Source organism: Stegostoma tigrinum, chromosome 33, assembly GCF_030684315.1.
Source record: "Stegostoma tigrinum isolate sSteTig4 chromosome 33, sSteTig4.hap1, whole genome shotgun sequence".
NCBI lineage: Eukaryota > Metazoa > Chordata > Chondrichthyes > Orectolobiformes > Stegostomatidae > Stegostoma > Stegostoma tigrinum.
Genome location: NC_081386.1, coordinates 33,469,720 through 33,496,798, shown reverse-complemented (window position 1 = coordinate 33,496,798; position 27,079 = coordinate 33,469,720). Strand labels below are relative to the sequence as shown.

Genomic DNA, 27,079 nt, shown 5'->3' with positions numbered 1-27,079 from the left:
TGGGCAAGCAGCATCTCAGGAGCACAAAAGCTCTGATGAAGGGTCTAGGCCCGAAACGTCAGCTTTTGTGCTCCTGAGATGCTGCTTGGCCTGCTGTGTTCATCCAGCTTCACACTTTGTTATCATGGATTTTGTGCTGAAGTCTTTGGAGTGGAACCATCAAACCTTTGACTTAAAGGTGAAAGTCCTACCACTGACCTACACCTGACACCAATAGCTGCAAATCATAATTACAGGGAAATGGGGTAAACTTAGGAAGTAGTCTGTTGATAATTGGATCACATTTTTGGATTGGGCTGTTTTAGGACAGTCTACTCAAAGACTGAATGATAACCCCAAATGTAATTACATTTTCTTCCTGGATGGATCTGTGAGACTAGACCTTCTTCAAAGTATAAAATATTAAACTTGCCCAAAGGAAATTTTAACATGAAATTATTCAGGACATTTGAAGTATTATCACATGAAGGTGACGGAACCATCTCTTGAGACAGTTAGCAAAGATGCATTTAAATTTTATTTAGATTAAATCCACAAAAATTCAAATATTTTTGATTGTCTCAGTATGTTGAGATGAATGAACATGCTGATATTTTCATATTTTAAAAAGATACTTGTGTAAATTTTCAGTCAGGTTGACCTAGAGCTGATGATTTCCTAATATATATTTTTCTTTTAATCTTCAGGATTTGCATAATAGAAGGTTTTCTAAAGCCGAGTTTGATTTACTGGGACATGCCCTAGCTTTTGTCTCTGATGAAATATTCATGGCCATTTCCCGAGCAGAGATGAAGGCAAATTTGTTGAAGATTAAAGATTACTGCTTTGACAGAGGAAAGAAATTTCTGTTGGGAGATACGTTAACTAAAGACACGATGTTTGGGTATGTAATACCACAGAGCTGGAAGTTTCCGTCCTCACTCGTGTAAGATTTGTTATATTAAACTGACTTCCTAAAGACTGAGTAACAGAAGGCTACGCATAGTGATGCCACACTCCTCAGCTAGAACTGACACGACAAGGTAGTCCTGATTGGGAATGGCAGCACTGGGGTTATATATCTGCGCTAGTAATCCAAAGGCTGAACTGAAGTTCTGGAGATGTGAGCAAACCATGCTACTAGAATAAATTTGTAGCCTAATTAATTATGATTATGTTATTATGCCATAAAAATAAATCTAATGCAATAATATCTATTAGGAGAGGAAATCTGCAGGTTTATGTCTTTAAAAATGTGCTCAGTCTGGTCTGTTAATTGTCCTCTGAAAGGATACACCAAACTTTCAGAATAAAAGTGCTGTGAAAATGTTCAAAATTTTAATTTTGTTTTGTCCTAACTAAGTTTTGACTCTGCTTTGTCAACCAAAGAGTTGGAGGAAGAGTGGGACATGCAGGAGATTTACTCGATGAAAACCACATGGATGAATGTGTTTCATCACTAGCCTCTCTTGGGAAATTAGGGATAGATAATGAGAACAACTGGAAAAGAGAATTCATGTCTGTGGGTCGCATTATTGTAATTGACCAGGATTGATTTAAATACATCTTTTGTATTATGTGATATTCTCCTATCAGGATCTGGGACAGTGGAATACATCAGACCCCACAGCCAGGACCCAGGGCTCTAGGAAACCCACTGTGCTTAGGTCAGGCATCTTGTCCAGGAGCAGTACAAAATCTGTGATGTCTGTCCATTGTGCTGCCTTTACTCACTGTGTTTTTAGCTCTGATCTTATTGCATGGTGGAGCAGGCTTGAGGAGCCAAGTGGTCTGCTCCTGAGTCATATACATGAGCATTTGTGGCTGGAGTAATTGTCCCTCTGTAATTTCTGTCAGTTTCTTTTGCTGTAGTTCCTAGACACTAATTTTAAAGAGACTGTGTAGTCTATTTGTCGTTTGTAGAGGTTAGAACATAGAACAGTACAGCACAGTACAGGCCCTTCGGCCTCAATGTTGCACCAAACTTTTACACTAATTCTAAGGTCTATCTAACCTCCATCCCTACCTTACACTATCATCCATATGCCTATCTAATTGGCGCTTAAATGCCCCTAATGAGGCCAACTGCACTACCCTCTCCGGCAGTGCTTTCCACGCCCTGACCACTCTGAATAAAGAACCTATCTTTGACGGCTCCCCTATATCTACCTCCATTCACTTTAAAACTATGCCTCCTCATAATAGCTACCTCCACCCTAGGAAAATGTCTGTAGCTGTCCACTGTATCTATACCTCTGATTATTTTGTACACCTCTATCAAGTTACCTTTCATCCTTTGTCGTTTTAAAGAGAAAAGCCCCTGCTGTCTCTCAACCTTTCCTCATAAGACCTTCCCTCCATTCCAGGCAACATCCTAGTAAATCTCCTCTGTACCTTTTCCAATGTTTCTGCATCTATCCTGTAATGAGGTGACCAGAACTGGATACAATACTCCAGATGTGGCCGAACCAAGCTTTTGTATAGCTGGAGCATAACTTCACGGCTCTTGAACTCAGTCCATCTATTAATGAAAGCTAACACACCATATGCCTTCTTAACAACTCTATCCATCTGGGTGGCTCCTCCACACTGCCAAGAATCTTTCCGTTAATTTTGTATTCTGCTTTCAAGTTTGTCCTTTCAAAATGAATCAGCTCACTCTGCTCAGGGTTAAACTCCATCTGCCACTTCTCAGCCCCGCTCAACATATTGTCAATGTCCCTTTATAACCTCGAACAGCCCTCCGCACTGTCCACAACTTAACCCACTTTTGTGTTGTCCGCAAACTTACTAATCCACCCTTCCACTCCTTCATCCAAATCATTTACAAAAATCACAATTAGAAGAGGGCCCAGAACAGATCCTTGTGGTACACCACTCGTAACTGAGCACCATGTTGAATATTTTCCATCCACTACCACCCTTTGTCTTGTAAGGGTCAGCCAGTTCTGAATCCAATCTGCCACATTTCCCCCTATCCCATGCCTCCTTACCTTCTGCATGAGCCTACCATGGGGAACCTTATCAAATGCTTTACTTAAATCCATATATACCACACCCACTACTCTACCTTCATCCACATGTTTGGTCACCTCTTCAAAGAATGCAGTAAGATTTGTGAGGCATGATCTACTCCTCACAAATCCATGCTGACTGTCACGAATCAAACTATGCCTTTCTAAGTGATCATAAATCCTGTCTCTGAGTCCTTTCCAATAATTTGCCCACCACTGGCGTAAGACTAACTGGCCTGTAATTTCCAGGTTATCCCTGTTCCGTTTTTTGAACAAGGAAATGATGTTTGCCTCTCTCCAATCTTCCAGCACTATACCTGTGGACAGTGAGGACGAAAAGATGATTGCCAAGGGCCCTGCAGTCTCTTCCCTTGCTTCCCATAGAATCGCTGGATAAATCCAATCAGGCCTGGGGGCTTAGCTATCTTCAAGTTCCTCAGAATTCCTAGTACATTTTCCTTACTAACAGCGACCTCTAGCCTACAGCCTGTTTCAAACTGTCCTCCTCTACAACTAAGTCCCTCTCAGATGTGACTACCGAAGAAAAGTATTCATTAAGGACCTCCTTCTATCTCTTTAGGCTCCGTGCACAAATTCCCTTTACAATCCTTGATCGGCCCTACCCTTTCTCTGGTCATTCTCTCATTCCTCACGTACGTGTAAAAAGCCTTGGAGTTTTCCTTGATCCTATCTGCCAAGGTTTTCTCATGCCCCTTCGAGCTCACCTAAGCCTTTTCTTCTGCTCTTTCCTGGATAACTTGTATCCCTGTAGAGCCTTCTCCATTCTTTGTTTCCTTGATCTTATATAAGCATCCTTCTTCCTCTTAACCAGTCAATCGACCTCTCTTGACAACCAAGGCTCCCTCACTCAACCACATCTTTCCTGCCTGCTAGGGACAAACATATTGAGTACTCGCAGTATGCATTCCTTAAACAATCTCCACATTTCAACAGCATCTGTTTATGTGTTACCGAGATCTTGCCTAATTGAATTATAATTACCCTTCCCCCAATTATAAACCTTACCCTGATGTATGTACCTGCTCTTTTCCATGACTGTTGTAAGAGTAACAGAGTTATGTTCGCTACTCCCAAAATGCTCTCCTACCAACAGGTCTAACACTTGGCTCGGTTCATTGCCAAGCACCAAATCCGAAGTGGCCTCTCCTCGTGTTGGTCTATCTACGTACTGTCAGGAATTCTTCCTGAACACTCTGGACAAAATCCGGTCCATCTAAACTACTACAAGTAAAAAGTTTCCGATCAATATTTGGAAAGTTGAAGTCACCTGTGACTACAATCCTGTGACTTCTGCACCTTTCCAGTGTCTGCCTCCCAATCTGCTCTGCCACTTCTCTGCAACTATTAGGGGGTCTGTAAAAAAAAAACCCACCACAAAGTGACTGCTCCTTTCTTGTTCCTGACCTCAACCCAAAAATAGGTTGTGTTGAAGTATGTTGGAGTAAATCCCCTGCAAGTCACACATTTCCTCCAACTCATTGCTTGAAATAGCTGGGTCAAAACCCAGTTGGAACAAACAAAATTAAGGTGTTGAACAGTTTTGTTTTAGGAGATAATCCCACATTGTTTCTAAACAAAATGTCCATGCAGTATAGAGTAGCAGTGAAAAACACAACATTCTATGCCCTGAATTGTAGGAGATTGATGTTGGTTCTGATTCAGATGCTTCATATGTTGAAAAAAATAAATTCAATAAAGTAGATCTAAGCGATCTCTTTCTTGGCACTGGGAAGTAAAAACCCCAGGAACATGACCTTGAACTAGATCAAATAGGAATAACATCAGGAAGCAAGTTTTTTCTCAAAGTGTAGTGGAAATATAAAAACTCTGTCTTTAAGGACCGATGCTAGGGGCCAGTTTGAGCTTTTAAATTGGATGTTGATGGAGAGCCTTAAGTCAGGATATTACAAAATATGGAACTAAGGCAGAAAGATAAGAGTTGAACTGCACATCAGCCATGATCTAATTTAATGACAGACCAAACTTAAGGGAAAGAATTAACCCAGTGCATGCAGACTCAAGTTAGTCCTCATTTGAAGCTCAGATGCTCTCCCCATAGTTAGCATTAAATTGCAATATAATTTATTTAATAGCTATAAAACAAAGCACACTACTGTTTGGGAAGTGGAGTTCTTTGGATATTGGAAGCTTTCCATTAATACAGATTGAGAAGCTACAAGACTAAGAAGCGCTGCACACATTCCACCACTGACTGGAAGTTGTAATTTTACTTTGATGCTTAAATAGGCTGCATCTGCAATAAATGTGGAAATAGGATATTGTAATTAAAATTGCAGGAAGAAAAAATGGATGCAATATTTTAATATATATCATACAAATCCTATGACTATGAGACCTGTGCCGGTAGTATAACGTTTTGTGTTACTCCAATATAACAGTTAAGCCATTATTCTCCCGACTGCAATTGCAGAAATTTTCCAGACGATTCCATGGTACATTTGAATTCAAGTGTGTGTGAGATTTTAGTAACAAATGTGTTAATGCTGTCACCAAGTTAGCAAAATAATTTTCTATGTCCGGCTTTATTACAGAATATGTTTACATAGACCCTGTAAAGCAATAAACATCTCAAGAACCTTCATAATGGTATTCTAAAACCAGATATGCCACGTGAGAGGGTATTAGTGCACATTAATCAAAGCATGATCAGAGGTTTGCGAATGTCTAAAGGGATAAAAGGAGGTTGAGTAATGGAGTGAATTCAAGAGCTCAGGGCCATTGCAGCTGAAGCCATGGTCACCAGTGACAGAAAAATTAAAATTGGCCGTTATGAGAGGAGTGTGGGTATCTCGGAGTTAATCAGTCTGGAGGAGATTAGAGATGGAGAGGTGTAAGATCATGGAGGATTTTGAAAACAATGATGACAGTTTTAGATTTGAGGCATTGCTTAGCTGTTAGCCAGCTAACGTTAGCATGCACAGGGATAATTGGTGAACCGAACATAGTCCAAGTGTTATGTATGCTACAGATTTGTGGAGGGTAGAGTGTGCGAGGGCACCCAGGTTTATTAATGCTGTCAAGTATGGAGCTAACTAAAGTTTTAATGAGGGTTTCAGCAGTAGATCAGCCGTAAAGTTACAAATATGAGACAACGGAATTTTTAGTAGCTGTAGCCAGACTTCAATTTCGGGACGTGCTTTTCTAAAACCTTTTTAATAGGAATTATGAGAGTTTAATATCAAACTCTAATTTTAATAACAAGATATATGAAACACCTCCGTTAATGTCATTTAAAGTTATTTTCATTTTTCCAGTGTTACAACAAATTGGACCTCACTGACCTTGGATAAGGTAGACCGCTTGGTTTTCTTTCTTTCAGTAGATGATTTACAGAAGATTCCTCAGGTAAAGTCTTTAATAGCATTAAGTTGTACAAACTCTGATTAGACCACATTTGTGCTAACTGCATTTCTAAACACCACACTCCTGGAAGGCTTTATTGACTTTGGGAATGAATGCAGCACAGATTTATCACAGTAACGCTGGGGCTCAAAGTGGTGGTAAATTATTAGAACAGATTACAGAGATGTTTGTCTTGTACTTCCCTCATTATAGAACATTACGAGGTGATGTAGTTGTATTATTATTAATATAATTATTATTATAATTATAGATTTTTATTATACTTAAAGCATTTAATAGGATTGATAAAGAGAAATTATTTCCTCTAGTGAGGTAGGGAGTCCAGAACAAAGGGCCAGAAGCTTAAAACTAGAACTAAGCTATTCACGGATGATGTCAGGAGGCACTTCCTTATAGGAAGGATAGTAGGAAACAGAAACTGCCTTTCTCACACAAGCTATGTTGCCTGGAAATCAATTGAAAAATTTAAAATTAAGGAGTAGGCAGATTTTTCTGAGGGAAGAATATTCAGGGCTATGAAGGAAAGGCTGATAAATGGAATTGAGTTACAGGTCACCTGTAATCGAGTTGAATGGCAGATGCTGTCAAGAGGTTGAACACTTCCTCCTGTTCCTATCTTTCTAAGAATACTTTGTTTTTTTCTGGCAATGACTGACTGACTTCTCCAGTCTGCAGTACAGAAAGGGCATAAGTTCTGTGCTGTAAATAGTGTGTGATGTGAAGACCAGTGTATGAAGAAAAGTATTTTGTGCACTATCACACATGTATAGGAGCTATGTTGTAGATAGTGCTTATAGCTGCTCAAGGATGGAACTCTGTGTAGTTTGATAGTGTTGGGAGGATAATTGTGTGGGGAGGTGGATTGTATATTTGGAAAACTTTGGGAAAGAGGCAATATGAGGGGATGGTTGCAAAGATACAACAGAACTGGGAAAGAGATTGCAGGATTTTTGGAGCACCTGGATCATTGGCAAGGGAGATGCCAGTGTATGTGAATCAGTAATTTGAAAAAGATCAGTGTGAGGTGGGGGGGCGCGCAGTAATTCAGTGTAGAAGGAAGCGCGTAGTTCTGCATCAAATGTGCCTACCCATCAATGTAGTTAGAAGATTCAACTATTGGATGTAGTAAGTAGAAAATGTAATCCATTTCATGCTCTTGTGGTTTCAGGATGCTTTGATCATGGAGAGGATTGAGATGTTATTTCACAGCCAAAAACAGTGGGAACAAGGTGACTTTGGTTCTACTTGCCTGCAGAAAATGGAGAACTCTGAACTTGACCATCTCTTCAGAAAACAACAAATATTATTGCAAACCTCAGCCGGACTTCTCAGTGCCAGGCGGCTACAGACCAAAAATGGTGAGACTGGTCATGTTGTATTTGGAATTCACACCTTCAGCTTCCTTGGTCCAAAGTTTTGGAACTCCTTCTCAAACCCCTTAGCTGCTTCTTTCCTTTTTTAAGATACTGTATCTTGACCTGTAGGATTGCAATTTGCATCAGGATTTACCCTAAAGGAAATGTTTTATCAGTCTGTGCTTCAAGCCAGCTTCTGTCACTGCTACCTTGAACCCAGCGCTGGAGCTGCACAGCAAAGAATGGAGGTCAAGTGAAAGGGGATTGAACTTGTTATCAAGAGATCTTTTCCTGACAAACAGTGTACAATGGTCAGGGAGATTTAAAAAAAAATCAGATGAAAATACTTGGCAAAAATTGACTACTAATATTACTTGTCTTCTGCTAGACCTTGTCCTGAGCTGCAATGCAGTCCGGAACACACTTCCATCCGCATGGCCAATTGATTTGTTGACCGGCATGTCCGATGATGACTTCATCAGCTGCTTGGAATTGTTTGGTCAAGATCCTCACTTCCAGTCATTTGAACTATTTCAGCTCTTGGAGAGAGCTAAGCAGGTAAAAATATTACATGACGTGGTATTTGGCTTTGTAGAACAGGAAATTCAGTGTGTTTAAGTGGAAGCTGGCCAAGAATTTGGGGGAGAAAAGAAGCATAGGTTATTCTGATGGGGTGAAATGAAGTATTGTTAGACAAGATTTCATGGGGCAGAAACACGAGCATGGACCTTTTGGGGCGAGTGGCCTGATTTTCTCTATTTCCATACAACTCACATTTCATTGTAATTTGTTCTGCTCATAAAGATGCTGATAATTTTTTGAAGTATCTTCATGCGTTTTGGAGTTCTTTGGTGAATATCCTTCATTTGCTTGCTCAGGTACCTATTCTTCCCATATAACCTGAGACTATGAATGCTAATGGACCCTCCCCCACACATAATCAACTCAAAATCCTCATGCTGTAGTAGAGCAGCCACAAGAGGCAACATTGGTTGATCTTTGTTCTTCCTGGAGGCGTTGTTGCCAAATGTAATATTCCACTGGTTGCTTCACCTTACATCACCTATTCGTATCAGTCTGGAACTGAATCTGGTAATGTTTCAGTATCTGCATTTCAGCAGCTCATTATTCAATTTGTGCAAAACTTGGCCATCAGGGTAACTAAGTGATTTCGTTTTAAGTTGACAAGAAGCTTTTATTCCTTTCTTACATTCCATTTGTTCCATCCTGTCTTTAAGACAGAGACAGATAGGTTCTAGATTAGTAAGGAGATCAAGGGTTATGGGGAGAAGGCAGGAGAAACAGGTTCAGAAACATGTCAGCTAATGATTGAATGGCAGAGCAGACTCGAAAGATCAATTGGCCTCATTTTGTTTCTGTCTCTTAGGGTCTTTCTCCAGAAAATGCATCAATTTTGATTGACTGAATTAACCTATGTGGTAGCAAACTTGATGTTAGCACCAATTTCTCTTGAATTCCAATTAGATTTTTTAGTGACTACCTTACATTTATGGACCCTAGTTATGGTTTCTGTCACGTGTAGAAATATCTATTATACTGTCAAATCCTTTGATAATCTTTCAAACTGCTGTCAGATCACAGCTTAGCCTTCTCTTTTCTAGAGAAAAAAGCTACAGGTTGGCCAGCCTTTCTTGCAGTGTATAACCTCTCAGTTTTGGTAAGTCCCTCGTAATTCGTAACCTTCATTACAGAATAATTGTGTTCTCTCAGATTTATAGACCCGTGTCGGCAATGCCACCTAAGGTGATTGAGCAGCTGGGACGAGTAGCGACTCAGTTCACAGAAAAGGATTTAATGAGGTTGGACTTGTCGGACCTTGGAGCAGCGATGGCTCTGGGTAAAATAGCAGAATGGAACAGAAAGAAGGTAGCTTGCGCCTGTTGATTAATGAAACTGAAAAACAAAGATTTTCATTTCCGTACAACTTACATGACTTCAAGACATCCAAATTACAGTCACTGATGTAGTTTTGATTAGCCATTACTGTTGGAAATCTTGTGGCCAATTTGTGAGTAGGAAGCTGTCATAAACAGCAGTATGTTAGTGATCAGATGATCTGTTTTTTGCATCATTATTTGAAGAATAAATATTGCCCAGGATACCAGGAAGAAATCCCCTGCTATTCTTTTAAATAGTGTCAAGAGATTGCTTTTGTTCTCCTTAGGTCAGACTGGCCTTGGAATGACATCTCATCTGAAAGACAATACTTCCAAAAGAATAGCACTCCCTTAGCCTAGATTTCTTGGGACTTGAATCCAAAATCTTCTGACCCAGACATGAGAGTGCAACTAATTGAGCCATGGCTGACACAGCACTGCCGGAATCAGCATGTTTACTGAGCTGTGCGTGAGCAAAGAAACCTACAGCCCAGGAACAGGCCCTTCGGCCCTCCAAGCCTGCGCCGATCGAGTTCCTCTGTCTAACCTGTCATCTATTTTTAGGGTCTGTGTCCATTTGCTCCCTGCCCATCCATGTACCTGTCCAAATATATCTTAAAAGATGCCAACGTGTCTGCGTCTCCCACCTCCGCTGGCAACACGTTCCAGGCACCCACCACCCTCTGTGTAAAGAACTTTCCACGCATATCTCCCTAAACTTTCCTCCTCTCACTTTGAACTCATGACCCCTAGTGATTGAGTCCTCCACTCTGGCGAAAAAGCTTCTTGCTATCCACCCTGTCTATACCCCTCATGATTTTGTAGACCTCAATCAGGCCCCTCCGCAATCTCCGTCTTTCTAATGAAAATAACCCTAATCTATTCAATCTCTCTTCCTAGCTAGCACCCTCCATACCAGGCAACATGCTTGTGAACCTCCTCTGCACCCTCTCCAAAGCATCCACATCCTTTTGGTAATGTGGCGACCAGAACTGTACACAGTACTCCAAGTGTGTTTAACCAAAGTCCTAAACAACTGCAACATGTCCTGCCAACTCTTGTACTCAATACCCTGTCCAATGAAGGAAAGCATGCCGTATGCCTTCTTGACCACCCTCTTGACCTGTGTTGTCACCTTCAGGGAACAGTGGACCTGAACACCCAGATCTCTCTGTTCATCAATTTTCCCTAGGACTTTTCCATTTACTGTATAGTTCACCCTTGAATTTGATCTTCCAAAATGCATCACCTCGCATTTGCCCGGATTGAACTCCATCTGCCATTTATCTGCCCAACTCTCCAGTCAAACTATATTCTGCTGTATATCCACCTTAGTGTCATCTGCAAACTTGCTGATCAGACCACCTACACCTTCCTCCAAATCATTTACATATATCACAAACAACACATGGTTAAAAACAAACCTGTTGGTATGTACCCAATACACAATGCCTGCTTCATCAAGTTGAGTAATCTGCATCTTGAAACAACATAGCCATTGCTTCAGCTGCACATTTGGGAACATTTGGTGGTTGCACGTGATGCTTATCTGTTTAAATCTTTATGGTTTTCCTGGTGGCTCAGCTGGTTATATCAGTGGGTGTTGCACTGAACTGACTAGCCCAGGTCCCAGATTTGATTCAAAGTATGTCCTGAGTAAGCTGATCTCTGCAATGTAGATACAACAATTGACATTTAATCCACTGAGTGGAGAGACGATGTTCTAGGGATCCTGGTCCTAATTACTGTCTAATATCCATAAGCAGAGCAACAGACTGAGTTGAGAGGTTGCCATTAGAATGCCATGCATTCCGTCTAGTCTCTAAACTACATTTAGACCCTAACCTCACTACCACGCACTCCCTTGAAAGACATTTCTAATGATTTGTCATGTGCTGACTGAAAGGAAGGCTTTCCAAATGAAATTGGATAAAATGCTTGAAATTGAGAAATTTTGAAGTGTTTTGATAAAGAGTAGGAGTATCTAATTGAAGAGCTGACATGAGTGTGGTGGGCTGTTGTGGGTGTATCTGAGATAGGGTTAGGGCCACAAAGTGGACAAAAAGTACAAAAAAGTGACTGTATGGTCTTTGTTTTGCTACAAGTGAAATTGAACGCTTTTCTGCACTTCTAAAGAAGAATCTCATATGTGTTCCAGCTCACTATACTGTTTACATCCTTCCTGCGGGTGAACAGGCGCAGGATAAATGAACTGGATTCTGTCAGCTTGGTAGCTCTGGGGCACCTCATCTGTGGCATCAAACAAGTGGATATCTCTGCAATAGACCCGACGCAATTTAGGTAAGCACCATCGAAATTACATTCTGGGGTATGAATCTGATACAGGTGAGTCAGAATTCTAGCATTCCTTGTGTTTTTACATGTTAATGGTTCCAAACACAAGGCGGCTGACAAGGTAGAAAGCTGAGCTGGGACCATGTTTGTGGCTTGATTTCCAATAGGAATAAGAATAACAGACAGGTCAGAGATGATAGGAACACTTCCCTTGTTTACCATCTCTCAAGTAATTGAATACTGATGTGTTTTAAAAGTAAAGTACTTTTTACTCTGACTGCTGTAGAATGCTGCACGTTTACGAAGGGTAGAATGCGTGAGGCATCCAGGTTTAGTTGTAGGCTTTAAAAAGTGAACATTTATTATTCAGCACCTGAATATATTTGCAGCCACATTCATTCAGATACTCATGCAGACAAACACATAGACCCACAACCTCAAGAGAACCAATTGTGTTTCTTAAAGATTTCTGTTTTACAACCCAACTGAGGTGCAGTTGAACCTCCATAGCAAAGACCTAGTTTGTGTTCATCACAGAGAAAGATAAAGGCTAACTCACATTCACTGCCTATTGATGGTTCTTGAACATGTCCTTGTTCATTTTCTGGTCTGAATCTTTGTCTTGATGCCCCAAAAATGTGCCTTACTGAGTGTCTGCTCTGCAATCTAGTTTCTATCATATGACTAGCATGTTTCTGTTCATTGTCCGCACAAATGGTTTCTGGTAACAGACCGTTGTGAAAAAATAGGGTCTGTGTTGCACCTATTTTTTCCACAACGGGTGTCCTCCCACATTCTACCCTCAGTCTGATAAAGTAGAGGATTTTTTGCACACATTCTCTAAAATTCAACTCCAAAGCTGAAAGGTCTGCATGCAGTATTGTGATAACAATTTATTTAAAGCTGTGTTTGCTGACATCAGCATGTCTGCTTTCTGCTGGTTTAAATTGTATGAGTGCAGACTTTGGTTAGGGGTGGTATGGAGAGAGAGAGATTTGAAGCAGGGCAGCCATTAGCCATAGGAAAGACCTTTTGCATTTTAATGGTTTTTCAAAGATGTACAGTAACCAGAAAGCCTGTTTGTATTTTGATGACTTTCCCAAACATGAGCAGTAGCTCAAGAGCTTTGTGCAAGTTCCAGGCAAGGAAAATCACCTGACTTCTCAGCCAACAAAGTGTGAAGCTGGATGAACACAGCAGGCCAAGCAGCATCTCAGGAGCACAAAAGCTGATGTTACGGGCCGAGACCCTTCGTCAGAGAGGGGGATGGGGAGAGGGTTCTGAAATAAATAGGAAGAGAGGGGGAGGCGGACCGAAGATGGAGAGAAAGGAAGATAGGTGGAGAGGAGAGTATTGGTGGGAGGGAGGGAGGGGATAGGTCCGTCCAGGGAGGATGGACAGGTCAAGGAGGCGGGATGAGGTTAGTAGGTAGGAAATGGAGGTGTGGCTTGAGGCAGGAGGAAGGGATAGGTGAGAGGAAGAACAGGTTAGGGAGGCTGGGACAAGCTGGGCTGGTTTTGGGATGCAATGGGGGAGGGGGGCGAGCTGGGCTGGTTTTGGGATGCAGTGGGGGAAGGGGAGATTTTGAAGCTTGTGAAGTCCACATTGATACCATTGGGCTGCAGGGTTCCCAAGCGGAATATGAGTTGCTGTTCCTGCAATCTTCGGGTGGCATCATTGTTGCACTGCAGGAGGCCCATGATGGACATGTCATCTAAGGAATGGGAGGGGGAGTTAAAATGGTTCGTGACTGGGAGGTGCAGTTGTTTATTGCGAACCAAGCGGAGGCTCCAGACCCCACCTCTTCCTCCGTTACATTGATGACTGTATCGGCGCCGCCTCTTTCTCCCAAGAGGAGCTCGAACAGTTCATCCACTTCACCAACACCTTCCACCCCAACCTTTAGTTCACCTGGGCCATCTCCAACACATCCCTCACCCTCCTGGACCTCTCTGTCTCCATCTCAGGTAACCAGTTAGAAACTGATGTCCATTTCAAGCCCACCGACTCCCACTCCCACACCTACCTAGAATACACCTCCTCCCACCCACCCTCCGGCAAAAATTCCGTCCCCTATTCCCAATTCCTTCGCCTTCACCGCATCTGTTCCCAGGATGAGGCATTCCATTCCCGCACGACCCAGATGTCCACATTCTTCAAGGACCGCAACTACACCCCCCCCCCCCCCCCCACCGCCGCCACAGTGGTCGAGAAAGCCTTTGACCACGTCTGCCGCATTTCCCGCAACACGTCCCTCACACCCCGCCCCCGCAACAACCGCCCCCAAAGGATCCCCCTCGTCCTCACATACCACCCCACCAACCTCCGGATACAACGCATCATCCTCCAACACTTCTGCCATCTACAATCTGACCCCACCACCCAAGACATTTTTCTGTCCCCACCCTTGTCTGCCTTCTGGAGAGACCTCTCTCTCCGTGACTCCCTTGTTCGCTCCACACTCCCCATCAACCCCACCACACCCTGCACCTTCCCCTGCAATCGCAGGAAGTGCTACACTTGCCCCCACACCTCCTCCCACACCCCCATCCCAGGCCCCAAGATGACTTTTCATATTAAGCAGATGTTCACTGCACATCTGCCAATGTGGTATACTGTCTCCACTGTACCTGGTGTGGCTCCCTCTACATTGGGGAAACCAAGTGGAGGCTTGGGGATCGCTTTTCAGAACACCTCTGCTCGGTTCGCTATAAACAACTGCACCTCCTAGTTGCGAACCATTTCCACTCCCCCTCCCATTCTTTAGATGACATGTCCATCATGGGCCTCCTGCAGTGCCACAATGATGCCACCCGAATGTTGCAGGAACAGCAACTCATATTCCACTTGGGAACCCTGCAACCCAATGGTATCAATGTGGACTTCACCAGCTTCAAAATCTCCCCTTCCCCCACTGCATCCCAAAACCAGCCCAGCTTGTCCCCGCCTCCCTAACATGTTCTTCCTCTCACCTGTCCCCTCCTCCCACCTCAAGCTGCACCTCCATTTCCTACCTACTAACCTCATACCGCCTCTTTGACCTGTCCGTCCTCCCTACCTCCCCAGCTATACTCTCCTCTCCACCTATCTTCTTTTCTCTCCATCTTCAGTCCGCCTCCCCCTCTTGCCCTATTTATTCCAGAACCCTCACCCCATCCCCCTCTCTGATGAAGGGTCTCGGCCCGAAACGTCAGCTTTTGTGCTCCTGAGATGCTGCTCGGCCTGCTGTGTTCATCCAGCTTCACACTTTGTTATCTTGGATTCTTCAGCATCTGCAGTCCCCATTATCTCTGACTTCTCAGCTACTTTTGTTTTTAAAATGAAGTACCCATGCATTTATACTCCATGAGGCTTTATTATGTGATTGTGACATAGGGATAGACCATAAAGTTCTTGGAACCTGTTTGCTGACGTCTTGGCTGATCTGAGACCTAACTCCAGACAAAGAGTGGAAGGGGAACTTAGGAGTACGACCACTAGCATAGACTATTTCTGCCACATACATTTTACGCATTTCTATGTAACATATGTTAAATATTAAAGATAATAATTATTGTGTTAGTTTCAAATTTGTTTGTCCTTTTTGTTGAATCAAATGGTTTAAAATTGTATTTCTTTTTTCTGCTTAATTGAAAAAGAACCTTTATTTCTAAATTGGACACAGTGGTGAATTGCTGTTCTGTTGGTTTGTCTCAGTATGGCAGTTCTGGGAATTGGAAGACTCAGCCTGTCCTGTGATGAGCAGCAGCTGGCAGCCCTGGCCAAACTTGTCAGTCACTCTCAGACATTTGGAGAGGTCAGCCGGTGGAGATCCGAAGAATTCACTGAAATTGGTTCTATTGCAGGCAAGTAATCACTATTTAAACAGTTATTTTAACTTCCTTATAAATTTAAACATTATTGCTTGTTAAGAAAGATTTCCACATACACCACCATGTCTGGAAGAACAGGTTATGTGGTGATGTATCGTACTGCTATTTGCAGAACTTTGCAATGTACAATTTGGCTGCCATGGTTCCTATATTACAACAATGACTGCTCTTCAGAAAGATATTTCATTTGCTGTAAAATGTTTTGTTTTGCCAATTTCGTAGAAGACCCTGTTTAAGTCCAAGTCCTTTAATTCTTTTCACAGAACAGAATACTCACTAGTGCTAGAGCCTGTTCCGTCAGTTCAGTTAGATCCTGCTGATATGTATCTCAATTCATTTACCCACCTTTGTCCCATATCCCCTAGTGCACTAACCTGAGCAGGAATCTGTCAAACCTAAATCTTGATGTTTTAGTTGACCCCCAGCATTCACAACCTTTGACAGGAAAGAGTTCCAGTTTCTCACTCCCCATTATGTGAAAGTGTGTTGCCTTGTGGAGGTGACAGAAATTTGGGATAATTTGAATGATTGTTGTTGAAAAACAAGAAGGATCTTAGGGATAGCTTAAAAAATGATGGAGCATGATGTTTTCAGGTATTGTTGAACTGTAATAGGAACATGTATAAAATAGTGGAAGTCCTTGAATACATGGGTGCTGGGGTCCAAAAAGAGTGAAACAGCACGTAGCTGAACAGGATTAATAAGAAATCTCCTATGTTTAAACAGAATGAAATTTTAAATAAAGATTTATCTCTTTTGGGGCTTGATGCTGCTGCCCCTGTATGCCAATTCACAATGTATTGAACCACCTGATAGACTTCCACAGCAACAACAAACAAAAACAGAAATTGCTGGAAAAGCTTAGAAGGTGCAGCATCTGTGGAGAGAAATCAGAGTTAACATTTTGGGTCGAGTGACTTCCTCGGAACTGAGGAACTTGAGTTCTGAGGATCAGTCACTAGTTGTAAAACGTTAACTCTGACTTCTGTCCACAAATGCTGCCAGACCAGCTGAGCTTTTCCAGCAATTTCTGTTTTTGTTTCTGATTTCTCCATAGTTCTTTCAGCTTTTATACCCTTCCATTATATATGAGCAAAAGCAAAACATTGTAGATGCTAGAAATCTGAGATTAAAAACAGAAAATGTTGGTAACGTGGGTCAGGCAGCATCTATGGAGGAGAAGTTGAGTTAAAGTTTCAGTTGATCTTTTATCAACACTGGAAGAAGTTGGAGATTAAATAGTTTATAAGCAGGTACAGAGCTAGGGAAAGAGTGGGTGGAAATGGGGTTCATGGAAAATTGAAAAGGAAGACCTGTAATAGGGTATATAACAGTTACTGCTTGACTGAACGTACGTACTGTATTACAATTAGTATTTTACTGTCACTTCCTCTTCCTCACTTTAATAGCTGGACTACCAGATATTATATTGTCAGCTCTGGTTAAAGAACAAATTGAAGGACTCACTCCTGTTGCTATTGCTACTGTCCCGCCAAAGAAATTTTCAGTAAGTGTGGAACATTATCCTTCAATCCACATAATGTAATTAAATTAAAATTTTAAATAATTAAAATATAGAATTTTATTTGCTTGAACTTATTTCTTTTTTGAAAGTTGACTGTTTGATGGAAAAAATTTTCACATGGCCACAGAATAATTACAGATGATTAAGGCTCTTTGGCCCATTTTATACTGTATATTGAGAAGACTCTAAATTTTCTACTGCAGAATCTAATTATTCCCTAAAGTATTCTAGGAATTTTCCCTCCACCTCACATTTGAAATCTTTTGTAGCCATTGATAATTCTTCCCTAACATTAGGTCTAAACGTGCTTTTTATAATTTCAATCCATGACTCCTTGTCCTGCTGTCTCAATTTCATTATAAGTAATATTCCTTTTATTCTTCTGTTTCATAAAACTGTTGTTTGTCATTCTTTAACATGATCAAATGCATCTTTTTCCAGACTAAAGAGCCCAAGTGCTCCTTTCTTTTCTCATGGCCTTTTAAACTCAGGATTGGCACTGTGAATCTTTGCACATGTACCAACAATTAGAATGTTTCCATTTGTTTTGTTGACTTGAATTGAGCACAATGCTCAAGGTGAAATCATACCAGAGCACAGTACATTCTACAGATGCCTACCACTGTGTGGTCTTTCGTGATTTGTCATCTATGAATCTTGATGGTGAGTTAGCAGGATCTCCAATGGCCTGAATATTACAGACTGGTACGTGAGTTTTCAGGAGGGAAAATGTTCAGGAAACAGAAGCTGCGAGAAAATTTTCTCTTGCGTAACCCAGTAGCATTCAGGTCAATGATAGCACCCACATCACTGCATTGATTAGACCAAATAATTTGACATTGGTCTCCACTCAAACCTGGATCATCTAGTTACGACTCTATCTTTAACTCCAGGGTCAATTTTATGACAGGTCATTAAAGTTGCTTCCAGTCCAATTTGTCACTAAGTATCCTGAGATTTTTTTTGGTGTTTCCTAATTCCTTTTATCTTTTCTTTGGCAGGTAGTATTCAGTCCTGCACAGATTCGCATGTTTAATTATCAGCAGGCAGTCGCTGTGACTCCTTCTCAGATGCAAGAACTTGGCGACTTTCAGAAGAAAGCTCTGGATATGGTGCTTACATCGTGGCACAAAACAGCAATTGACATAAGAGGTAGAGCTCCACTGGCCCATTGCCAGCCTGTTATATAAAACATTCAACAAAGAAACAGGTCAGGAGACTGAACGTATCTATGTTGGGATTATGTTCTACATAGACTTACTCTTTCTTTATTTCACCTAGCAGCATATGCTTTTGTTCCTTTCTCCATCCTGTACTTAACTAAACTCCCTTAAAGACATCTGTGCTACTTGCTTTAACCACCATTATTTGATTGAGGGGATTGCCAGGTTATGATGGTGAACTATTGGCAAAAGCTGGACAACCAATAAGTGTTACAATAAAATCAAAATTAAAAACATTTCAGAATATTATGAGGTGATTAATCTGACAGGGGGCTCTGATGCACTTGTTTGTACTCCTCGGCACTCCAAGTCACTAATAATGCTAGTTGTTTGGCAGTGCCTCAATATTAAAATCCTGACCCTTGTTTTCAAAACACTTCATGACCGTTGACTTCCTTATCTTTGCAAACTGTTCCAATGCAAAATCATCTGAAATCTCTACGCTCCTCTAATTGTGGCCTTTTGATGTTCTTTGATTTTAATTGTTCCACCAGATGTGGCTGTGCCTCGGCTGCTTGGAACCTAAGATCTGGATTACCTCCTTAAGCCTCTCAGACTCATGACCTTGTTAATGAAAAGTAATTTTACTTAATTGCATCCAGGTGGTGGGAATTAGCTGTTCAAGTCCCACCTCGTCCAGAGGGTAAGAATGAGATAGCTTAGTGGTATTGCCACTAGACTATTGATCCAGAGACCCAAGTAATGTTCCAGGGACTTGGTTTGAATCCTACCATGACAGATGTTGAAATTGGAATTCAGTATAAATCTGGAAGTAAGAGTCTAATGATGATCATGAACCCATTGTTGATCATCACGAGGAACCCACCTATTCCAGAGGTGGGTAATAACATCTCTGTTATTTGATTTGGTTGATTGGCAAATGCCTGTAATTGTTAAGGGCCTTTGCGGTGCAGTGGTAGTGTCCCTCACTCTGGACACCTGCTCCAGAGTTGTGATTGCAACTCTGAATAGGTTGGTTAGAAAGTAAAACATAGAAAGGGACAAAGATTTTGGTTTACGGTGAGGAGATGTGTGTATGTGGCATGTAACTTCATAAATAAATGTCTAAAACAGTTTGTAAAGATGACATTCAATTCTATCCTTCACCACTTTGATTTCTGGAAATTAACAGACTTCTGAGGTTTGTCAGTGCAGGAGCATTTTTGAGATAATGACCATAACTCAGTTGGGTTTCAGATAGATATTGAAAAGAATGAGGATGGTTTGGGAATAGACAATAGGTGCTGGAGTAGGCTATTCGGCCCTTTGAGCCAGCACCACCATTGATTATGATCATGGCTGATCATCCACAATCAGTATCCTGTTCCTGCCTTATCCCCATAACCCTTGATTCCACTATCTTTAAGAGCTCTATCCATCTCTTTCTTGAAAGTATCCAGAGAGTTGGCCTCCACTGCCTTCTGGGGCAGAGCATTCCATATATCCACCACTCTCTGGGTGAAGAGGTTTTTCCTCAACGCTGTTCTAAATGGCCTACGCCTTATTTTTAAACTGTGTTCTCTGGTTCTTGACTCACCCATCAGCTGAAACCTGCCTCCTGCTTCCAGAGTGTCCAACTCCTTAATAATCTTATACGCCTCAATCAGAACCCCTCTCATCCTTCTAAACTCAAGTGTATACAAGCCCAGTCGCTCCAATCTTTCAACATATGATAGTCCCGCGATTCCGGAAATTGACCTTGAGAACCTACGCTGCACTCCCTCAATAGCAAGAATGTCCTTTCTCAAATTTGGAGACCAAAACTGCATACAATACTCCAGGTGCGGTCTCACCAGGGCCCTGTACAGCTGCAGAAGGACCTCTTTGCTCCTATACTCAATTCCTCCTGTTATGAAGGCCAGCATGCCATTAGTTTTCTTCACTGCCTGCTGTACCTGCATAGAACATAGAAAAGTACAGCACAATACAGGCCCTTCGGCCCACGATGTTGTGCCGTGGAATAATCCTAATCCAAAAATAAAATAACCGAACCCACATTCCCCTCAATTCACTGCTGTCCATGTGCATGTCCAGCAGTCGCTTAAATGTCACTAATGACTCTGCTTCCACGACTACCACTGGCAAAGTATTCCATGCGCTCACAGCTTTCTGGGTGAAGAACCTCCCATGCTTGCTTTCATTGACTGATGTACAAGAACAACTAGATCTCATTGTACTTCCCCTTTGCCTAACTTGACTCCATTTAGATAATAATCTGCCTTCCTGTTCTTGCCACCAAAGTAGATAACCACACATTTATCCACATTAAACTGCATCTGCCATGCATCCGTCCACTCACCTAGCCTGTCCAAGTCACCCTGTATTCTCATAACATCCTCCTTACATTTCACACTGCCACCCAGCTTTGTGTCATCAGCAAATTTGCTCATATTACTTCTAATGCCTTCATCTATATCATTAATGTATATTGTAAACAGCTGCGGTCCCAGCACCGAACCTTGTGGTACCCCACTGGTCACTGCCTGCCATTCCGAAGGGGACCTGTTTATCACTACTCTTTGCTTCCTGTCAGCCAGCCAATTTTCAATCCAAGTCAGTATTTTGCCCCCAATACCATGTGCCCTAATTTTGCTCACCAATCTCCTATGCAGGACTTTATCAAAGGCTTTCTGAAAGTCCAGGTACACTACATCAACTGGTGCACCCTTGTCCAACTTCATAGGTACATCCTCAAAAAATTCCAGAAGATTAGTCAAGCACGATTTCCCCGTCGTAAATCCATGTTGACTCGGACCTATCCTGTAACTGCTGTCCAAATGAGTCGTCATTTCATCTTTTATAATTGCCTCCAGCATCTTTCCCACCACTAAAGTCAGGCTAACCGGTCTATAATCTCCTGTTTTCTCTCTCCCTTTTTTCTTGAAAAGTGGGATAACATTAGCCATCCTGCAATCCGCAGGAACTGATCCTGAATCTATAGAACATTGGAAAATGATTACCAATGCGTCCACAATTTCTAGATCCACCTCCTTAAGTACCCTGGGATGCAGACCGTCAGGTCCCGGGGACTTACCAACCTTCAGACCTAACGGTCTATCCAACACCATTTCCTGCCTAATATAAATTCCCTTCAGTTCGTCCATTATCCTAGGTACTGCAGCCACTATTACATCTGGGAGATTGCTTGTGTCTTCCCTAGTAAAGACAGATCTAAAGTACCTATTCAACTCTTCTGCCATTTCCTTGTTCCCCATAATAAATTCACCCGTTTCTGACTTCAAGGGCCCAATTTTAGTCTTAACCATTTTTTTTTTCCTTTTCACATACCTAAAAAAGCTTTTACTGTCCTCCTTTATATTTTTGGCCAGTTTTCCTTCATACCTCATTTTTTCTCTGCGTATTGCCTTTTTAGTTATCTTCTGTTGCTCTTTAAAAGCTTCCCAGTCCTCCGGCTTCCCACTCATCTTTGCTATTTATACTTCTCTTTTATCTTTAATGGGCTTCAGATCGGTATGACAGGTCGGCACAACATCGAGGGCCGAAGGGCCTGTAGAGTGCTGTAATGTTCTATGTTTATACCGTCCTTAACTTGCCTCGTCAACCACGGCCGCCCCTGCCTCCCCTTAGGATCTTTTTTCCTCTTTGGAATGAACTGATCCTGCACCTTCTGCATTATATCCAGAAATACCTCCCATTGTTGTTCCATTGCCATCCCTGCGAGGGTATTGTACCATTGAACTTTGGCCAGCTCCTCCCTCATAGCTCCATAGTTTCCTTTATTCAACTCCAATACTGACACTTCCGATTCTCCCTTCTCCCTCTCAAACTGCAGATTAAAACTTATCATATTATGGTCACTACCTCCTAATGGCTCCTTTACTTTGAGGTCCCTGATCAAATCCGGTTCGTTGCACAACACCAGATCCAGAATTGCCTCCTCCCTGGTAGGCTCCACTACAAGCTGTTCTAAGAATCCATCTCGGAGGCACTCCACAAACTCCCTTTCTTGGGGTCCAGTACCATCCTGATTCTCCCAGTCTACCCGCATGTTGAAATCTCCCATAACAACTGTAGTGATCCCTTTGCAACAGGCCAATTTCAACTCATGATTCAACTTGCACCCTACATCCTGACTACTGTTTGGGGGCCTGTAGATAACTCCCAGTAGGGACTTTCTACCCCTAGAATTTTTCAGTTCTCTCCATACTGACTCTACATCTGATTCTAAGTCCCCCCTCGCAAGGGACTGAATATCATTCCTCACCAACAGGGCCACCCCACCCCCTCTGCCCATCAGTCTGTCCTTTCGATAGCATGTATAGCCTTGAATATTCATTTCCCTGGCCCTATCCACTTGAAGCCACGTCTCAGTTATCCCCACAACATCGTACTTGCCAATTTCCAACTGAGCCTCAAGCTCATCCACCTTATTTCTTATGCTTCGTCCATTCATATATAATATTTTTAATTTGTTACTCCCCTCGCCCATCCTATCAATCCCTATTTCACTTGGCCATACTGTACAATCCCTTCTTGAGTTTTTCTGCTCCATTGATTCTGTTGTCTTTCATAACTTCTCTTATTCTCACTTTCCCTGTAACTTTATTCTTAAATTTCCAGTTTGGCCCCTCACCCCCACTACTTAGTTTAAACACGCCTGTGTTGCAGTGGCAAACCTGCCTGCCAGAATGCTGGTCCCCCCCCGACCTATTAAGATGCATTGTCCCTCTTGTACAATTTATTCTTAGCCCAAAACATACCCCAGTGATCCAAGAATTTAAATCCTTGCTTCTGGCACCAGTTCCTCAGCCGCACGTTCAAGTCCATTACTTCCTTGTTCCTGCCCTCTCCATTCCAAGGAACTGGAAGCAAACCGGAGATAACCAACCTGGAAGTCCTGCTTTTCAGCCTTCTTCCGAGTTCTCTGAAGTCCCGCAATAGAATCCCCCTCCTTTTCTTCCCGACGTCATTAGTGCCGACATGCACCACCACCTCTGGCTTTACACCTTCACCCTCGAGGATTCCCAGCACTCTATCAGTGATATCCTGGATCCTGGCATCAGGAAGGCAACACACCATCATCAAATTCCGCCTGTTGCCGCACAAACCCCTTTCAGTCCCTCTCACAATGGAGTCCCCTATTACCACAGCTCTGCGTGATGTCTGACTCATCGGCTCTGCCTCTACGCCAGTTTTTGACTCGCAGACCTGTCCCCCTCTCGGACTGGCAGTGTCGTCTCTCTCGACGGTTTCCAAGAGAGTCAATCTGTTTATGATAGGTACTTCCCCTGGGGTCTCTTGTACTTCACCATAACCATATCATGACCTCCCATATCATGCACACAGCACACTGAATCAGCTTGGCAGTCATGTCTTCACCTCTACAACAGTGGCGTAATCTCCTCACTGAGCCTCTTCACCAAAAACTCCTCAGCCAAAGACTTGCACTTTACTCACCAGGCACTTCCCTCAACCCTTGTTTTTTGCTGTGAGTCGGTGGACTCTTAATTAGGTTAGAGGAGGAGGGTGGGAGGGAGACCCTACGTGTAGGACCTGGGGCCGAGAACACACCTACTTAAATAGCACTCCCTCACCTTCCCAACTGCCTCTCTGCTCTGACCTCATGTCCACCTGGCTCCCGCCGGTGTCTCCTGCAAAAAGGACTGGAAGACTGTTAACAGTATTGCTTGTAGATCAGAGAAGACAACAATTTCCTTCTGTGCAGTGAACCAGAGATTTTCTGACAACTGATGATTATATCATTGTCACCATTATAGAGATTACCTTCCAATTCCACCTTTACTAATTGAATTTAATTTTGCTTCTGGAAATGACTAGAAACTGAGTGACACAGTTTAAAAATAAGAGGTCTCCCAAATCAGATAGAGATTAGAATTTTTCTCTCTGAGAAGATTGTGTAATCTGTGGAGCCCTCTTTCTTCAGATACTAGTGGGTACAGAGTAACCAAATTTTTTTTTTACGTAGGGGAAGGTTGACTGAGAATGGAGTCAAGGAAAAGTGGACTTGAAGCCAAAATCATATAAGAACAGGAATGGGGGCTCGAATGGACAACTCCAACTGTTCGTACTAAATTGTATGCCCAGTTGCTGAAAATGTGGGATTTGCTTCTGGATTACTAGTCCAGTGACATTGCCACTATCTTCTCCCATTTTAAGTGATGTTGGATAATTGGTGACAATTTCTCATACCATGTTCTCAGCATGTGTCAAAATTACATCCCTCCCAACCTGTAATGTTAAGTAACTACATGTCAAAAAAATGAAAATCCTCACTGGCATTTCTTCAGATGAATGCTCACTGTTGGAATCAAGCCACACCTGGATTTCAGCTGTTCCCCAAGCACTTGCCGTAGCCAGAATCTCTCCTTTACCTAATGCACCAGTATGTTTTGTTTCAATTCCCAACTATTCATGTGGCTTTGCTAAGTTTACAGTTTTGTATAGTTTAGGCCTCAAATGCATCAAATTTCTTTCCTCAACCTGCTCCCACTTAACTTTGCCCTCTCCCTTCCTTTCAAACCATCCCTTAAAATCCACCCTTTTAAGCTCCTATATATCCTGCCCTAGTTCTTTCTTCAGGGAGACATCCATTTCAAAATTGATACTAAAATAATTATTTAAAGCTGTGGCATGGATCAGATGTGCTGGTTATTAATGAAATCTTCTTTGTTTATAGGAAGATCATCTGGAGAAGTTATTTCTGGGAGTTTTATTGGAATATTACTGTGTGTTTGTAATGTTTTACATTCAAGTGGAGAAGCTTCTCTGTAAAATGCATTTTGTCCTTTCTTACCCTGTAATGTGTTTGGCTAATATTTCATAAGTGAGTTTTTCGTTGTGTGTTGGACTGACTGCAAACATTCCATATTGATGAAACGTATTGTTTGTCATGCAAACCTTTCCATTATTGTTTGCTGCTCTTGACCATCCTTGAGTTGTGTGCATTTTAATAAAGAATTGTTTTCTGCTTTGAATTAAATTTGCCATCAGAATCAATTGAGTGCTTCTATTTCTCCAACTGAGTTCTTAAATTCATTTTTCTACCATTAATGACCCTGCCTATAACTGCCTCAGACCTGGCATTTGGAGTTACCTCCCTAAAATGTGCCAGCTCTCCAACTTAATTTATGATGCTCCATAGAACCTACTTCTTTGACCACAATGTCCAAATATCTTGTGTGTAAAATTTGTCTGAAAATCACTCCTGTGAAGCACCTTGAAATATTTTGTTTTAAAGGGCCTATATAAATGTAAGTTCTCGTTTTGGATATGGCTCTTAGTCCATCTCTCCCCCTTTTGAAGGTGCTAATCTTTGTGCTGGGATTTGATTACACAAGTGCTAATGTTTTACTGGTGTTTCATTCAAAGGGAATTCTTCATGAGGTAATTGGCTATTGAAGGAAGTCAACTGAGGTAATGTAAGCCTTGCTGCTTTCTGAGTACTCTGTAAAGCCTCAAACATCCATCTGGAATTGCTTTGTCGAACTGTGTGATCTTTCCGTTGCCATATTAGTTTGAAGCACATATTTTAGGTTGAGGTCTATTTAGCTGAGATGCTAAATTGTTGCTCTGTTTACCAGTTAAACTATTAAATATTGAACAGGGGTTTCCCTTTTTGCTCTTGCCAATATACTTCAATCTGCATCACTAGCAAAGTGCAGTAACCTAAGTCATTCATCTCACTGCCGTCTGAAGAACTTTGCTGTTATCATATTCACAGGCTTTGTTGACATTTCAACACTGTCTCGTGTCAGGAATACTCATTGTCTTAAGATGTTCTGAATAAGGTGCAGTACAAATAAAAGATTTTTTTTCTATAAGATGTCTTAAATCTGGAAAATATAGATGATGGGTAGGTGACCATAGATTTTGAAGATTTTTGAAAGTGAGAAGATATTCTTTGTGAGAGGGATAAGGGAGTTTTAGATGGCTAAAGAGTGTGCATTGTTCGTTGAGTGGGGGACCGGAAGCAGAATGTGTAGTAGAGAGAATTAGATGAGTGAAGGGATTGGGAAGGATGGAAGGCTGGAGGAAGTGTAAAGCTAGGTGTTGGTGCAAAATATAAATAAGGAAAAGGAAGCACCGAGGATGAAATCATTGGGGCTGGCATGGTGGCTCAGTGGTTAGCATTGCCACCTCATAGCGCCTGGGACCTGGTGTGATTCTACCCTCTGGTGACTGTGTGGAGTGTGCACATTCTCCCCGTGTCTGCATGGGTTTCCTCCGGGTGCTCCAGTTTCTTCCCACAGTCCAAAGATGTGCAGGTTAGGTGGATTGGCCATAGTGTTCAGGGATGTGTAGATTAGTTAAATTATAGGGGGATGGGTTTCGGTGGGATGCTGTGAGGGTTGGTGTGGACTTGTCGGACTTAAGGGCCTGTTTCTACACTGTAGGGATTCTAAGAGTAAAAATACAGATGTAGGAAGAGAGCATGTTTCTATCTGATCTGGACCTCAAGATTAATGTTGAAATAGACACAGCTGTGATACTGTCCATCCCTTGTTACCCTTGCGAAGGTGATGTTGAGCCAC

The 27,079-nt window shown here is 42.1% G+C and overlaps 1 protein-coding gene across 6 annotated transcripts in view; it reads left to right on the top strand.

Annotated features, from left to right (window-relative positions):
- strc1 (stereocilin 1) overlaps positions 1–25,527 on the top strand; it is a 65,026-nt gene extending 39,499 nt beyond the window's left edge. Inside the window, exons 19-29 of one of the 6 annotated variants that reach the window (XM_048562874.2) lie at positions 687–883; positions 6,290–6,380; positions 7,567–7,756; positions 8,142–8,311; positions 9,485–9,640; positions 11,810–11,952; positions 15,643–15,791; positions 17,228–17,325; positions 18,345–18,495; positions 19,061–19,209; positions 25,225–25,315. In XM_048562874.2, the coding sequence (XP_048418831.1) occupies positions 687–883; positions 6,290–6,380; positions 7,567–7,756; positions 8,142–8,311; positions 9,485–9,640; positions 11,810–11,952; positions 15,643–15,791; positions 17,228–17,325; positions 18,345–18,495; positions 19,061–19,092 (1,377 nt within the window). In that variant the 3' untranslated portion in view covers positions 19,093–19,209; positions 25,225–25,315. Of the gene's footprint in view, positions 1–686; positions 884–6,289; positions 6,381–7,566; positions 7,757–8,141; positions 8,312–9,375; positions 9,432–9,484; positions 9,641–11,809; positions 11,953–15,642; positions 15,792–17,227; positions 17,326–18,344; positions 18,554–19,060; positions 19,210–24,513 lie in introns of those variants that run through there. The other 5 variants (XM_048562872.2, XM_048562871.2, XM_048562875.2 and 2 more) reach the window with 5 other exon arrangements.
- Positions 25,528–27,079: the final 1,552 nt, after the last annotated feature.